At 36.6% G+C, this 16,156-nt stretch overlaps 1 protein-coding gene across 1 annotated transcript in view; it reads right to left on the minus strand.

The window, feature by feature from the left end:
- LOC136038636 (phospholipase D1-like) overlaps positions 1–16,156 on the minus strand; it is a gene marked incomplete in the record, with an annotated part of 372,020 nt that overhangs the window by 94,156 nt on the left and 261,708 nt on the right. The window contains 1 exon segment of the mRNA XM_065721881.1: positions 10,213–10,352. Coding sequence (XP_065577953.1) covers positions 10,213–10,352 — 140 coding nt within the window.

Raw genomic sequence — 16,156 nt, forward strand, 5'->3', positions numbered from 1 at the left:
GAATATAAATGACGACCGGGACACAGGGACACAACTACAACGGGGACACCGGGGGAAACAGGGGGATATACATGACGACCGGGACAAAAAAACTAAAAAGAAAAAAAAACTAAAAACTAATAAAAAAACTAAAAAATCTAAAAATCTAAATAAGCTAAAAAAGAAAAAAAAAGGAAAAAAATAAAGGAGAAAAACAAAACTAAAAAACGAATGTATATACAGACCGGGACACCGGGATACAAATGACGACCGGGACACAGGGAATATAAATGACGACCGGGACACAGGGACACAACTACAACGGGGACACCGGAGGAAACAGGGGGATGTAAATGACGACCGGGACAGGGAATGGTCGATTAGCAATCACCATCAACAAAGCTCAAGGGCAATCATTAGAATCATGAGGTATAGATCTGAATACAGATTGTTTTCCCATGGACCATTATATGTTGCATGTTCAAGAGTCGGTAAACCTGACAATCTATTTATATGCAAAGACAATGGGACAGCAAAGAATGTTGTATATTCGCAAGTTTTACGTAGTTAAAACCATATATATATATATCTATCTATATTCACAGGTGGGACATAGGGACACAACTACAATGGCGCGTAACTATTATGGCGCGTAACGACTTACGCGCGCGGGGGGGCTTGGGGGGGGCGCGAAGCGCCCCCACCAACTAGGTGTTGGGGTGGCGCGAAGCGCCACCCCAACAGCTAGTATATATATATATATATATATATATATATATATATATATATATATATATATATATATATATATATATATATATATATATATATATATATATATATTTATATATTTATATATATATATATATTCTTATTTTATATAACTGATGTGTGTCCAAAGAATCTAGCCGCACAACGGGTATCTGAAGCCAATATCTCTCCAGAGCAGCTTTACGATCAGGCTTAAGTTGGTTTCCGAATATCATAAGAGGGTATACCCTGTTTTATCTTGCGGCTGGGGATCGAACCGAACATTTCAAAAAATTGCCAAAACCTCTTTTTGAAAGGGGGAGGAGCTAAGGGGACTTAATATTTTATAATTGGGCAAAGAGGGCAAAATATGTTTCTTTTTTTTTGGTCTTCATAAAAGACTATACACTACGTCTTTTTCTCGTTTTCATGTATTTTGACCGATAGATTCTTTGGCTAGTTAGATATAAAAAGAAATCACTTTGAAACTGCTCAAGGAAGTTCTTCTTACTATGGATATTAAATTCTAATCCTCTTTTATATTTATATCTCATAAAGCAAGAAATTATTGAATTTGATGATTATCATTCAAACAGCAAGTTTGGCCAAAAATTCATATTGCAAGATTTGATAGAAAAATACTGAGATGTCAATAACAGCACATAAAGTGTCGCCCGTTGGAGAAAAACTGGACAGAAATACACAAAAAAAAATACTGAACTTTCACATTGAGCGAATAAGGAAATTTCCATCGTGGTAAAAAGAATTAATTTTTCCTTTAAAGTCACAGATGGATGAACTTGATCAAAGAATAGATATTTTCGAGTAAAAGAAAGGAAATGTAAGAAATAAATTACACAACGAGTAAAAAATATGGCTGAGGATAGTAACTAGTAATAAACAATTCCGAGAATTTACATTTTTACAAACAATTTATACAGAGCTAATATCAACTTTGCTACCTCATTGTCACTTCGCTCGCAGTGTCGGCCCTCACATTCGGCTTTTGCTACGAGAGCCCCCAAAAGCATTATGCATTTTATGAGTAATAACCCCTCCATACGTCTGACGGGTCAGGTAGCCACTACTGCTTTCTTCCTTAGTGGTTTAAGATTGGGAAGAAGCTTTAACGGCGATTCCGCGAGTGATACCATCTACCAAACCAAAGTAATAGATGCCGATATTTATTACTATAATTGTAGATGGCTATATGTTTTCTTTTCCATTGACCCATTTTTTAGCCACTAGGCAGTTTTTCCATTGACCTATGAAATGTGTGTCTGGTGTACGAATCGAACACGAGAAACGAGATTTCCTGTGTTACAAGAAGGATGTGTTAGTCAACTGAGCCAACAAGTTATTGATATCATTATGTTCTTAGAAATATATTCCAAGCAAATGCTATCAACACATTGTTTCCTGACACAAGCCAACTGGTGTTAAGAATCCCAGTATCGTGCCAAGTTAATATGTAATTGCTATGCCTTGAGGTAAATTTTCTGGGAATTTCTTGGCATCATTCCGAGAAGTTTTGTTTCCAATTATTTTTTAGTATGTTTCTACGAATTTAAAGAAAAATGCGTTAGTCAAATGAGCCAACACCTCATTGATATTATTATGTTCTTAGAAATATTCTAATATATCTTCTCAGAAAAATTATAAGCAAATGCTATCAATATGTTGTTTCAGGGCGCTTTTTTAGGCATCATTCCAAGATTATGCAGACCCCGGTGATTTGAATTTGTTGCTCGACAAACATACTCTATTTTGTGCTCTTATGGTACCGAACACACTGGTTCTTTTGATGGTCAATAGCACATGTTTTGGTTCCAATAATTGCAAAGACTTCAGCCGGCCAGGTATCCTTTTTGTAATGAAACGATCCCGAGCACACTGGTTTTCTAAGCATACTGTCGTTGAGATAACAAATTGAGTCCAGGTCGCTTCCTCTGAATTTTTCTAAAGAATAAAAAAAGTTCAAATTCTGTTCTGAAGTTTTCCATACAATAGAAAGAAGTTACCCTTCAATTCTGAATCTCCTAAAAGAAGAGTAAAAAAGGTATTATTTCTGTCCTGAATTTTACCAAAGAAGAAAGAAAACAAGTTCAATTTGTGTTCAGAGTTTTCCCAAAGAAGAGAGAAAAGTCACATTTCAGTTCTGAATTTTCCCAAAGAAGAGAAAAAAGGTCCAATTTCAGTTCTGAATTTGCCAAAGAAAAAAAAAGTAACACTTCTGTTATGAATTTTCCCGAAGAAGAAACAAAAAATTACAATCCAGTACTGATTTGTTCCAAGGATGAGAAAAAAAAGTTACATTTATGCTCTGAATTTTCCAAAGAAGAGAAAAAACTTCAAATCCTCTTTTGAATTTTTAAAAAGAAGAGAAAAAAATCAACTGCTGTCCTAAATTTCCCCAAAGAAGGGAATAAAGTTACATTTCTGTCCTGAATTTTCCCCAAAGAAGAGAAAATTTCCACTTCAGTTCTGAATTCTCTCGAAGTTAAGAGTTCTGAGTTCTGTTCTGAGTTTTTTCTAAAGAAGCGAAAGCAGAGCTTCTTTGACGGCCCTCCATCACCGCTTTACAAGGGCTCTTTTCATATTGTCTACAAACTTGTGTCTGTAATCGGCTCCAGCTAGACGTTCAGCTTTAACAGACTCATTTCGAGCGCTAATAAAAGCAGCCTAGTCCTCGTCAGATTCAGTCGGACACCATTTCTTGTGAGCTTTTTTTGGCCCCGGTTGCCTTTCTACAACCAGCATTGAACCAAGGCTTATCTCGAGATGAGACTTTTACTGTTTTTGATGGGACGAATAAAACAATGGCCTCTGTAATCGCTTTTTCGTAAAGTGTCACTGCATTATCTGGGACTTCTTTTAAAAATTAACTCCACGACTTTGCCGATAAGAAGTTTCCCAGACCATCCCCGTCTGTGCAGTGATACTGCCTGATGATTTGCTCTTGCTTTACGGGTAGAGGTATTCTGAGATTTCCAAGAGCTACAACTGCACATGGTCACTGGCAAAAGGATAGCTTTCAACACTAAAGGAATCCGAATGATCACTTAAGAAGAGATCAAGTCAAGATGATCCATGAGGGCCAATATAAGTGTTAAATTCTACAAGCTGTTCTAGGCCATAAGCAAGACTCAGGTCTATCACAGCTACACTTTCTGCATCAGTCGGACGACTTTTCAGCTAGTGGCCATGATGAATATTAAAGTCCCCTAGATTATTATACCTGATTTAGGGAACATTTGCTTCACAAATTCCAAGCAATTTTCCAGATGATAGGTGATTTTCATCTTTGGTGGGTTAAACATTGTACCAATAACAAACGATTTGTTTGTTAGGCTACCTTTCAGCCAAAGGACCTCCTTATCGCTAGTAATCGAAGGTACCAAAACAGTGATGTTATTTCTAAGGTACATAGCAACACTACCTCCACCAAAAGTCGAGCTTCTCGGGTTTTTGTGATCCAGCCTTAGCAGAGTGTAACCAGGAATTTTGTTCTCACTATCAATGATGCCAGAATTCAGGTTGGTCTCGGATACACACATGACAGAAAGGAAGATCTCATTCATTATATGCTGTAGCCGATCCAGCTTGGACTGGAGTCCACATAAACTGCAGTGGGTAACAGTAAACATATCCGTAAGAATTGCTTTGGGACGCACATTTGGTCGTCTACTGGAATGATGTCCGATCCGATGCTATTTTTTCCGTTTGGAAACTTGGTAAATACCGGCTGAATGGGTAATTGCTCCAAACAGAGGACAAAAAAACTCCTGAGACAGACAGTGCGTCATAAGATAAGGAGCGGTCATAAGACCTCATACTTAACCTCAGCAAGGGTGGTGGTGACCCCAATAGGGGCAGGAGTCAGAATCTTGCAGTACCTACCGCTCTCAAGCTCTGCGGGCAGGGACGCCAACCTCTGAGTGGTTTCCCAGAGCATACCACAACATAACCAGTATACAGAGGCCGTTGTCCAAATCTGGATCTTCCGCCCCATTCTGCAGCTGTCCTCCTGGAGAGAATACTCCCACTATGGTATCCTGCATCACCATACAATTTAACCCATTGCTGGAAGAAAGTTTGCAAGTAACGGGACGTGTCCACATGTCGGTGGCCCTGCTCAGTGTACATCAGAGGGGCCTTCTTCCTCCTCCACCTGTATTTATGGCCCCTGGGCAAGGGTACCCAGTTTCAATTTATGGACCCCCAATGGTCCAAAAGGTGACTCAGTTGGCACTGAGAAGGTGACTCAGTAGGTAAAACTCAAAGCTTCATTGTTCTTGAAATTCTCGGAAACTTACCAAGAAATACTCAGAAACAAAGAGTTGTCGGAACTATGCCAAGAAAATAAAGGAAACATTTATCTCAAGGCATAGCAATTGCATATTGCCCAGAAACAATGCATTGATAGCATTTGCTCAGAAAATATATCTAAGAATATAATGATATGAATAACTTGTCGGCTCAGTTGACTAACGTGTCGTTCTTTGGCATAGGCAAACTCAGGTCTAATGTTCGATTCCTACACCAGATAAAAATTTTGTATTTCAACGAGAACACTGCTTAGAGGCTAGAAAATGGATCTTTGGAAGAGAAAACATACTAAACTCATTTCCGCCATTTGTACGATAGTTTTCTGATGTACTGTGCTCAATCTCGCCAGGATGAGATGAATTTAGAAGTTTTAAATTGTTATTAAGCTTTTATTAGCAGTTAGGCTAAATTTTACTGGCTGAATATAATTTTTCAATTTTTTTTGGGAAACTCAACTAACCTGGCGGCAACCTCTGTTGCATTGCGCAATAGAATTTTTCGATCTAAGGATTGACGTAACGACATTTTTCTTCCAAGATACATTTTCTTCATCATGTTCCTCTATGTCCGGTCTACTTACCCTAAAAGTTTTCAGCCTAGAGTCATTCGCACGTTTTTGGGTTTAAAAGATCAATACAGTGCATTTATTTATCATAATTTTTCTTCTTAGGTTCGGCTGGTCCAGCATACATAAATCGGAAGTTACTAGCCAATTGGAGGCCATATATTTTTTAAGCCTTTGCCTTCATCAATGTCTCAATGTCTTCATCAATGTCTTATCTCTGGCTACAAAAGTCTAAGCAGACCCAAGAAAAAAATATTGGCCCGATTTCAGGCGTCACACATCGATACAAAAAAAATCTATAGTTAATTTTGTTTGCTTCGGGGTGTATTTTATTGGTCCTGTCTAAATGTCCTATTAATAACAGGCCTATCAGAGACGATATTAAGTTTGGATCCGTTTTTGGGCGTCAGGAACCGATACAACCAGATTATTTTCAAATTAGTTTTCTGTATAGGGATTGTCATTTTTAATCCGATTGGGGAGACGAAATTTAAGGTTCCGTTTTCTTCTGCGTCTCAAATCTTTTATTGTTTTAATATAGAACGACTAAATATGTTCAAAGGCAAGTCACTGGGTTGAGCAAAAGTATTAAGAGTCTGGCTGATCATAAAAAAAAACTTTACCCCCGGTTTGTTTACAGGATATTATAGATTCGTCATTTTGATAGTCTAGGTTTAACTTCCTGTACTTAACTTACCCTATTACTTCACCGCAAAGATCTACCGAGCCTAAAAAAGCCAAAACTTTTAGGCAATTCGGGGGCATTAATTTTTTGAACCCAAGATTCCCTCCTTATAAACACAAATATAAAATCAACTTGCATTCTTCTTCTAGCAGTTTGAAAGCTTCAGATCAATCCTCGCAAGTTGTTCCTAAGATACTGCAGATATACTATATTCCTAAAATTCGTCTATTTCTAACCCTTCTCCCAAGTTAAATTTTGAGGTCCACTTTGGCTGTCCGCACCCTTTGGGAATTTCGATTCGATCCCTCAAGCTATTCCTAAGATAATACAGATATACAAGGTTGTTAACCTAGGTGCATATGTTTATTGTAGATTTACATAGCTTCTTCACTAGGAATATGTCCTAGTCCAATAAAGGCTCACAGCATAGAAAAAAATTAAAATATTAGAGACCAAAATCTGTCATCCTTTTCCTTTTAGCCCGTCCCTTAAGTCAAAATTCCAAGTCCACTTACTTCTTTCTTTGCCAAGATTCCCAGTGAAATTTGGCTTAAACTCACAAACCATTCCCAGGGTATTATAGATACTTGGTTTCGATCATATGACCACACGTAGCTTCTTCTATATTACCTTGATACGCAATTGTGCATAGGTTACATACCACTGTAAGCATTTACGGTGAAGAAACCTTTAGGTAGATTGGAATAGAAATTTTAGCCCTCCCTCCAACCCCTTCCTCTAATCGAAATTCGAAGTTCACTCGAGCCCCCCTGTACAATGACTTCAAGTTTCAACTGGATATCCCAAGTCATTCCCAACATGTTGCAGGTACGCTATTTTGGCGACCTCGTACCACATAATGTCTTTAGATTTAAATCTTAACATAGATATAAAGAGATTCTAATTTTGCAGCGATTATAGTTCAAAATCAGTTACGTGAATCCCATAATTCTGATCGGATGTCACTGGGGAGGAAAAGGTGCATGGAAGGACTGAATACCCTCCAATAGCTTTTGACTCTTAAAATGACACTAAAACTTTCAATTTTCAATGGAATGAGTTCGTTCCAGAGTTTCTACGACAACTCCTTGCAGACAAAAAACTTCGGTGAAAAGAAAAAAAAATAGCGTCCTGTGCAAACTTCACTCTTTACTTAGGCAGCGCAATCTATGAGGGGCACGCAACAGATACACCAACAAACATGTTCTAATGTACGCCGTACATTACTAGCCAATTGAAGAAAGCTAAGTAGAATTAAAATGAATCTACTTAAGAATGGTAAAACATTTGAAGTTAACTCACTGCGTAAACATATAAAAAAAGAAATACGTAAATATGCTTCTTCATATTACAAATGTTAAGTCAAGGATTTATTCTTTACAAATCCAAAACAATGGTATAGTAGAATAAAAAAAATTGTGGGAAAACACATAATAATAATATAGATTTCCACTTCCAAAAAGACCCCTCAGTTACAGCTAATGATGTAAGCAAATTTCTTTCCTTCATAGTTCAGAACCTCCTTCCCCTCTCTTTTGACACTTCTTATGATTTGTGCTCTCTCAATCTTCCCTTTATTTCGCCCTCAGATGTGGAGACAAAAATTAAGAACATTAAAAAGTGCATCCCGATTGTACTAATTCAAGCCTTTGCCGACGATCTCTCAGAGCCTCTGTCCTTACATTTTAATGAAATTACCTCTACTGTTAAATTCCCAAACTGTTGGAAATTAGGTTTTATTACTCTCGTAAAAAAGAAAGGTAACAAGGAAGATTTTTATGGTGTCCGTCCTGTAACTCTTACTCCAGATTTTTCCAAGTTATATGAAAGCTTTTTAGCTGAGTGGTTGAAAGTAAAGATAATCCCAAATTTTAACCAACGACAATTCGGAAACTTACGCTCTACATCTACCACCCACTATCTTGTTCACCTTATGAACGCAACATGTAACACACTTGAGAAACCCAGTATCCGGTTCAATGTTTTCGCTGTTGACTTGGAAAAAGCTTTTGATTTAATTGACAACAATAGAGTGGTAGAAAAACTATAAAATGACTTTCAAATTGACCCTTATTTAATCAAAATAATTGCGTCTTTCCTCTCTAATAGAACACAAGTCGTGAAATACCTGAACGAATATTCTGGTCCCCTCCCAATTTATAATGGTGTACCCCAGGGAACCCTCTTAGGTCCAATTTTATTTCTCGCAATGATGAACAACCTTGGTGTCGATAGTAACCCAATGGACATCTTGGAATCAATATCAGCCGAAGCTGTTACTAATCATATGAGAGTCAATCCTATAAAGTCCACGGTTTTAACTATTAATTTCCTTAAGACTCCCCGTTCTTTTTTTGATTTCCAAACCCCCCTGAAATGTCTGTAATCGATATGAAATTACTTGGTGTGACTATAACAAGCGACTTAAAATGGGATTGCCATATTAATGACATCCTAAAACGTGCAAATGCCATATTTCTCCTCCTTAAACTCCTTAAAAAATTTAAACGCCCTAAATCGCATTGTCCTTTCATTTGTGCACCCAACCCTCGAGAACGCCTATCCTGTTCGGTATCCTGGTCATCTTCATTGAATTGTCGGACAGAATAGAGGCAGTCCAAAAAAGGTGCCAAAGAATTATCTTCAATGAGAGTAAAGCATCTTATATTTCCCTTTTTCGGAGAGCTAATCTAGTCACCCTTAAGGAAAGGAAAGCAAAAATTTCCTTGTGTTTCGATAACAATGCCTGTCATTACCCTCGGACAACTACCCTTTTCGCTAGTCAATATTCCCCCTTTCGACCCCACCTCTCGCGTTCTGTTTCAACAAAAATCACTCTTCTTTCTCCAATGAGAGCTTTTTTTTGTTTGGTTGTTTTTTTATTCTTTTTTTTTGTTCTTTATTAGTTTTATTGACGCTAAAGTGCAAATTCGGTCCGTTTGGGCTTATAATAGCCGTTTTTAACTAACAAATCCTATTTTATCTTATCGCTGGCGTCAAATGTATTGGATCTTTTCACTATTTTGAGCAGTAAAAGTATTTAAAAATTTTGACCAGGTGTCTTGGAGGATTATGGGATGGGGTCCTGGTAGGGAATCTGGTTGGGATTCAATCGCTTCTGACTTTTATAAAGCGCATTGGAACTTTCAATTTAAAATCGATGGAGCCCCCTTCCAGTTTTCACGACTATCCCTTCTATACGAAACTGATGAAAGAAATAATACATTGCACGCTTATGGCTCTTTACTCTGATAAAAGAATATTAGCCAAAAACACTCGATCTGGTGATAATATTCTTTAAACTTCTGCTATTTGATTGAAAATCGCGGCAGTCATAACAAATGAGACCTACCATATGAGAATACATCAAATTTTGTCTGTTGAGTTTATTGGTACAGTTAGAATCTTTACATCTATTACGATAATAAGGATAACAATTTATAAATATCTTTTTATTTATGGAACTTTCGTTTAATTTGTCATTTTCCAGTGAAATTAAAAGAATAGGGTACACTTGTTTCAATTATAACAGCCAGTTTTAAGTTCAGTTTTTAAAGAAAAGGTTGGAATTGCGCTAGACGAAAAGAAGGGGGAGTAATAAATAGATATGAATCTAAAGAAGATGAAAAACTGCAACGCTTGGAGCAGACAAGATTGAAGATTACTATTAGAAATTGATGTAGTTCTAATCATAAAGAGAATTTTATAAAGAACTACAGACAATGTCGAAGAGGAAACACTTTGATGAATTAGCCTCTAATGCGATAAGAAGATTAGCATTGCTTTAGGAGAAATAGAGATAAAAAGCAGAGAGAAACATGGAGGGGGGAGACAACCCCCGAGCCCCGATTATGAGAGAAAAATATTATTAATTGAAAAGTAAAGAATCACCAGGAACAATTACCTGTGCTTGTAGTCGTCCCATCTTCCATAACACAAGTCAACTCCACCTAAAAATGCCCAAGACTGGTCAATGATCACTAGCTTTTCATGGTGCGATGACAAATATACACCTGTTTTGACGTGATCAGGATGACGAAGAATCTGAAATAAGGATAGTAAAATAAATCAGTCTCATAAGGATATTTAGATTAAATAAATAAAAAGATCAAAAGGTTTACGTCTATCTTCAATCAACGATGTAACTCTACTGGGATTCAACCTGAGATTTCCCGAAAATGTTTCTTTCATTGATGAAAAACAACTTCGCGAAAAAAAGTTTCCAAAGAAAAGTAAAGGCCATAGTAAAATTTAGATCAGCAGAAATACACTCCTATAATAATTCAAACTCAAAGCGACCAGAAATTACATAAACAGTTACAGCAAACAAACACACAACAGGTCCTAATTTAAATGAATAAATAAATTTTAAAAAGAGTAAAACTTAAATTGAATATGCGAATCAAGCTTAACACGAACAAAAATTACTACAAACAAGAGTTTGGCTACTGACCCCGTCCATAATTGTAAAAGTCTAAAGCCTACTGCGTCATTTGTGCTTTATTGAAAACGAATCATATTACAAATATTTCCTTCTGTAATTACAACATTAACACAAAAATGAAAATAACAGTGAAATAAAATCTTGAACTTCTGAGCTTTCAGAAACTAATTTCATCATATATCAAAAATTTAGTTTCATTTTATAAATGCTTTCCAAGGGCTATTCAAGACATATGCAGTTTTCAAAAGAATAAAAGAAATTTTTTTGTTCTTATTGCAACATTGAAAATAAAAATTAAAATTACAGTGGAAGAAAATATTGGACTGATGAGCTTTCATCAATTACTAGAAAATATTCAGTTTCGTTTCATTAGTTCTTTCTAAAATTGTTCAAGACACATATAGTTTTCAGTAAAGTGGCAATGACGCAGTAGGAACTAAACTTTTAAGGTTAGGGAAGGGGGCAGTAGCCAAAACTCTTGTAAGTAGAATTTTTTTTTAGTTTTAAGACTGATTTGCATATTAAATTTAAGTTTTACTGGTTTTAAGATTTATTTATTCATTTATATTAGTAGGCCTACCTGTTGTATGTTTCTTTGTTAGGATTGTTTATTTAATTTCTGTTCATTTTGGGTTTCATTTATTCTTTAATAGTAATTTCTGGTCCGTTAGATTTTGAACAATCACAGGAATTTATTTCTGCTGATCTCAAGTCTAATATAGCCTTTACTTTTTTTGAAAAACTTCTTTCTCAGAAAGATTTCTTTTTTAGCTAATTTCTGTTCATTTTTGAAAACCTGGTATTTAGTTAACTACAGCCTATATTTTAGTGGGGAAGAGATTTATAATACTTATCTCATTCCTAGAGAAGTATCTCTGACAAAAACTTTTTTTTTACTTTTCTTTGGAAACTTATTTTCCAGAATTTTTTAAAATTAATTTCTGTTCCTTTTTGATTGCCAAAGTTTTGATTAATATAATGAATATATGTCCAGTTTTCGTGTCTAACAAAAAATCTGATTCTAATTTAATAGTTCTGATTAGTGGCTTCTGATTTGTTTTGATACCTCTTAACATTCCCAGAAAGTTTCAACTAAACGCCGTTAGTCGTTCCTGGAATATATCAGATACTTCCTTCTGACAACCTAAATGCACATAGTATCTCTTGATTGAATATTCTTACCATTAGCCGCTTCTACGATATTGTGGATATAGGCTACTCTGTTGATAACACCGATCCAATTAGTGTAATTTTATCTAGTTTAAAATCCCTTTAAGCATTCACTGAAAGTTCAAGCACTGTTTTACATACTCTGGAAGGTTCAACTTAATACCAACTTATCACTCCTGTGATATTACTAATACTTCCTTTTGACAATCAGCATGAAAATAATGTGTTTTGGTTTTGTTCAACCTTCCCAACATTCTTTAAAAGTAGTCAAAAGTAAACATAGTACCTGTTACAAGCAGTCGCAGTCACAGTGGCAAGTCGTCGTACTCGGAAGTATTCACTGTTAAAGTCACAACTAGCAGCATTTGCAGCCATAATACTAATAATAGTAATCCTGCAAGTTTTAAATTAATACCCTTACCCATTCCTGAATCATTGCAGATATACGTTTTTGGAAACGTGGAGGCAGATAGTACCTTTTTATTTAGCTCTCCATATCCACAACATTCCGCGAAATTTCCCCTCGATACCTTTAGTCTTTTTGGACGTACCAACGATCACATTCCATCCTTTCCCAATGATTAAATAAAAAAAAAAAAAAAAATTTTTAGCTGAAAGTAAGGAGCGACATTAAAACTTAAAACGAACAGAAATTACACCGTGTATTAAAGGGGCTGTTCCCTCCTCAACGTGACGTTCTTTACGGTAAAGTTTGACTCTTTCTCTCAATTCTACTTTATAAAACAGTATATTACTTTAACGGAAAGAGCGGGACGCTGAGGAAGGAACAGCCCCCCCCCCAAATACACGGTGTAATTTCTGTTCGTTTTAAGTTTTAATGTTGCTCCTTAATTTCGGTTAAAAAATTCTTTTTTTATTTAATTTCTGAAGGTTTTTGAAATAATGCCCGTTTGATTTTGGCTCTCCGCAAATGAATAATTAAAACGAAAGTCGCGTATAAATTTTTTGTTTTTGCTAAATGGCGTTCTCTTAGTTTTGATCAGACGATTTTGAGAAAAAGGGTGGGGGAGGAGGCCTAGTTGCCCTCCAATTTTTCGGTTGCTTAACAAGACAACTAGAATTTTTAATTTTTAACGATCTTTTTAATTAGTAAAAAATACACGTAATTTACAAATTAACTTACGTGACGAACTTCAATTCGTATATTCGTATATTCTATTCGTATATTTTTATTATGTATATGAGGGGGTTTTCCCCTCGTTAATACCTCGCTCTTTACACTAAAGCTTAAATATTTTTCAAAATTCTTTAAGATTGACCCCTGAATCACACAGGCTGAAGAATAAATAGTTGAAATTACTAAAAATACTTTAGGCATAAAGAGCGAGGTATTTAGGAAGAGATGAATCCCCCATATGCGTATTAATCTCTGTTTGTTTTAAGTTTTAATGCTGATCCTTACTTTCAGTGGAAAAAACTTTTTCATATTTATTTTTGCATTGTTTTTTTTTAAATAGTGCTAGAAAATCCTGCGCCCCCTTAATGGAATTTCTCTTCTTCCATTACAAATTCCTACAAGGGAAGATCCTCCTACGTAGCCCCTTCCCCTAAGCCACCCTCCCCGATTAAAAAAAATCCCCCTGAAAAGGTATGTACACTTCCAAATAACCATTACTGTATGTAAACGCTGGTCAAAGTTTGTAACTTGCAGCCACTCCCCTGGGGACTGTGGGGGAGTAAGTCAACCCCAAAGACAAAGTTATTATGTTATTAGACTATGCTAAACAAAATGGCTATCTCAAAATTTTGATCCTTTGACTTTGGGGGAAAATGAGCGTGGGAGGGGGCCTAGGTGCCCTCCAATTTTTTGGTCACTTAAAAAGGGCACTAGAACTTTTAATTTCTGTTAGAATGAGCCCTCCCGCGACATTCTAGGACCACTTGGTCGATAAGATCACTCCTGGGGAAAAACAAACAAACAAATGAACACACACCCGTGATCGGTCTTCTGGCAAAAAATACGAAGTTCCACATTTTTGTAGATAGGAACTTGAAACTCCTATAGTGGGGTTCTCTGATACGCTGAATGCGATGGTGTGATTTTCGTTAAAATCCTATAATTTTAGGGGGTGTTTTCCCCTATTTTCCAAAACGAGGCAAATTTTCTTAGGCTCGTAACTTTTGATGAGTAAGGCTAAATTTAATGAAACTTAGATATCTAAAATCAGTTTAAAAATCTAATTTTTTTGGTGTATCTATTAGTATCAAATTCCGTTTTTTAGAGTTTCGTTTACTATTGAGCCGGGTCGCTCCTAACTACAGTTCGTTACCACGAACTGTTTGATAGAGCCTGGATGCCAAAAATAGACAAATTGTATAATTTACAATCCTTGTCCCAAGGGGTGTGGGAGCATTTGATTTCCAATCAAAAGAGCCTCCTCTAAACATTATACGACAATCCCTTCCATAAAAACTATACATACCCCAGGGCATAAATTACAACCCTTTCTATAGGCTCTGTGGGGTCGTGGGAACCCTGGAGGCATTGTTATATGATATTTGGACTATTCTGAACAAATGACTGCCTAAAAAATCCGATAGGAAGCCCCGCCGAATAGACGCAAGAGGGAAAAAGAGGGTGGGGGGTAGTTGCCCTCTGATCACTTTTAACTCTTAAAAAGCGAACTAGAAATTCCGATTTCCAGTTAAATGAGCCTCCTAAAAGGTTTATACGGCCACCCCTTCTATAAAAACTACATATACCCCTGGCAAACAACCTACAACTTTTGCCCCAGAGCTCTTGGGGGTTTCATCAACCATGGAGACATTGTTATATGATCTTTGGACTATTTTGGACGAAATGGCTATTTCAAAATTTCAATTGGATGCATTTGGTGAAAAGAGGGTGTGGGAAGGGGGCTAGTTACCCTCTGATCACTCTTATATTCTTGAAAAGTGAACTAGAACTTTCGATTTTCAGTCAAATGAGCCTCCTCCAAAGCTTATTCGGCCAATCCTTCGAAAAATACTTTATTCTGGGCCATATGACGCTTGCCTCTGGGCTGGGAGGGAGTGTTACCAAACCCGAAGGGATTGCTGTATAATCTTCAAGACCATTTTGAACAAAATGACAATCCCAAAATTTCAATCAAAAGTATTTGGGGAAAATAGGGCGTATGGGAGGCTACTCGTTCTCCGATCACTTTTGACTCTTAGAAAGGGAACTACAGCTTTCAATTTCCAATCACATGACCCTCCTCCTCCAAAGTTTATACGACCACCCTTTCCATAAAAACCTTGTGTGTCCTGGTGACATAACTTAAAACCCTTCCTCTCCGGCTCTCAAGATGTATAAACATCGGAGACATTGCTAAATGATCTTTGGATTGAGTGAAATGGCCATCTTATTTTGACCAGATATATTTTAGAAAAAGACGGCGTGGAGGAGGGACTAGTTTCCCTTATAATCATTTTTTACTCTCAAAAAGGGAACTAGAACTTTCCATTTCCAATTAAACGACCCTCCTTCAAAGTTTATACAATCAACCCTTTCATTAAAAAACTTTATGTACCCTCGGGTCATAACTGGAAACCCTTGCTATGGGTTCTGGGGGGGGGGGTGTGAACACAGAAGATATTGTTATATAATATTTTGACTTTACTGAACAAACTGGCTATATCAAAATGTTGATCGGATGCACTTGGGGGAAAGGGCGTAGGGGGGAGAGGTTAATTGTCCTCACATCACTTTGACTCTTAAAACAGGGACAAGAAATTCTCATTCCAATCGAACGAGCCCCCTCCGAAGTGCATACGAACACCCTTTCCATATGAATTGCCTTAGGAAAAAAAATAACATAAAACGTTGAAGCCTTATGACCTTTACCATGGTCATTGCCATAGCATGGCCACTGATAACTATAAATGGTCCGATAAAATATCTGATAAGGTCTCCAGATGCTAGAGGATTCACAGCTTTTGCAGATCCATCACCTTGAGCCGCGCTCGGGCAATTACTCCTCGTGTTGTCTCCTAATAACTACTAGACATACTTAAAGATTTGTATAATTACAAAATTGCTACTTTTATCGTTGTATAGTGTCCAAAAACAGTTAATACAATGACTTATCATTGTACGCTCAATAATAAAGGTTGAAGGACTGATATCAAACTACAGATCATCTTTGCTTTCCAATTACTCAAGTGGTCCTTGAGAAAATTTCAGAGTTATAGAAGAAACTATATATATAAACAATTTCCAACATCGGCTGTT

The sequence above is a fragment of the Artemia franciscana genome, chromosome 18 (assembly GCF_032884065.1).
Source record: "Artemia franciscana chromosome 18, ASM3288406v1, whole genome shotgun sequence".
Classification (NCBI taxonomy): domain Eukaryota; kingdom Metazoa; phylum Arthropoda; class Branchiopoda; order Anostraca; family Artemiidae; genus Artemia; species Artemia franciscana.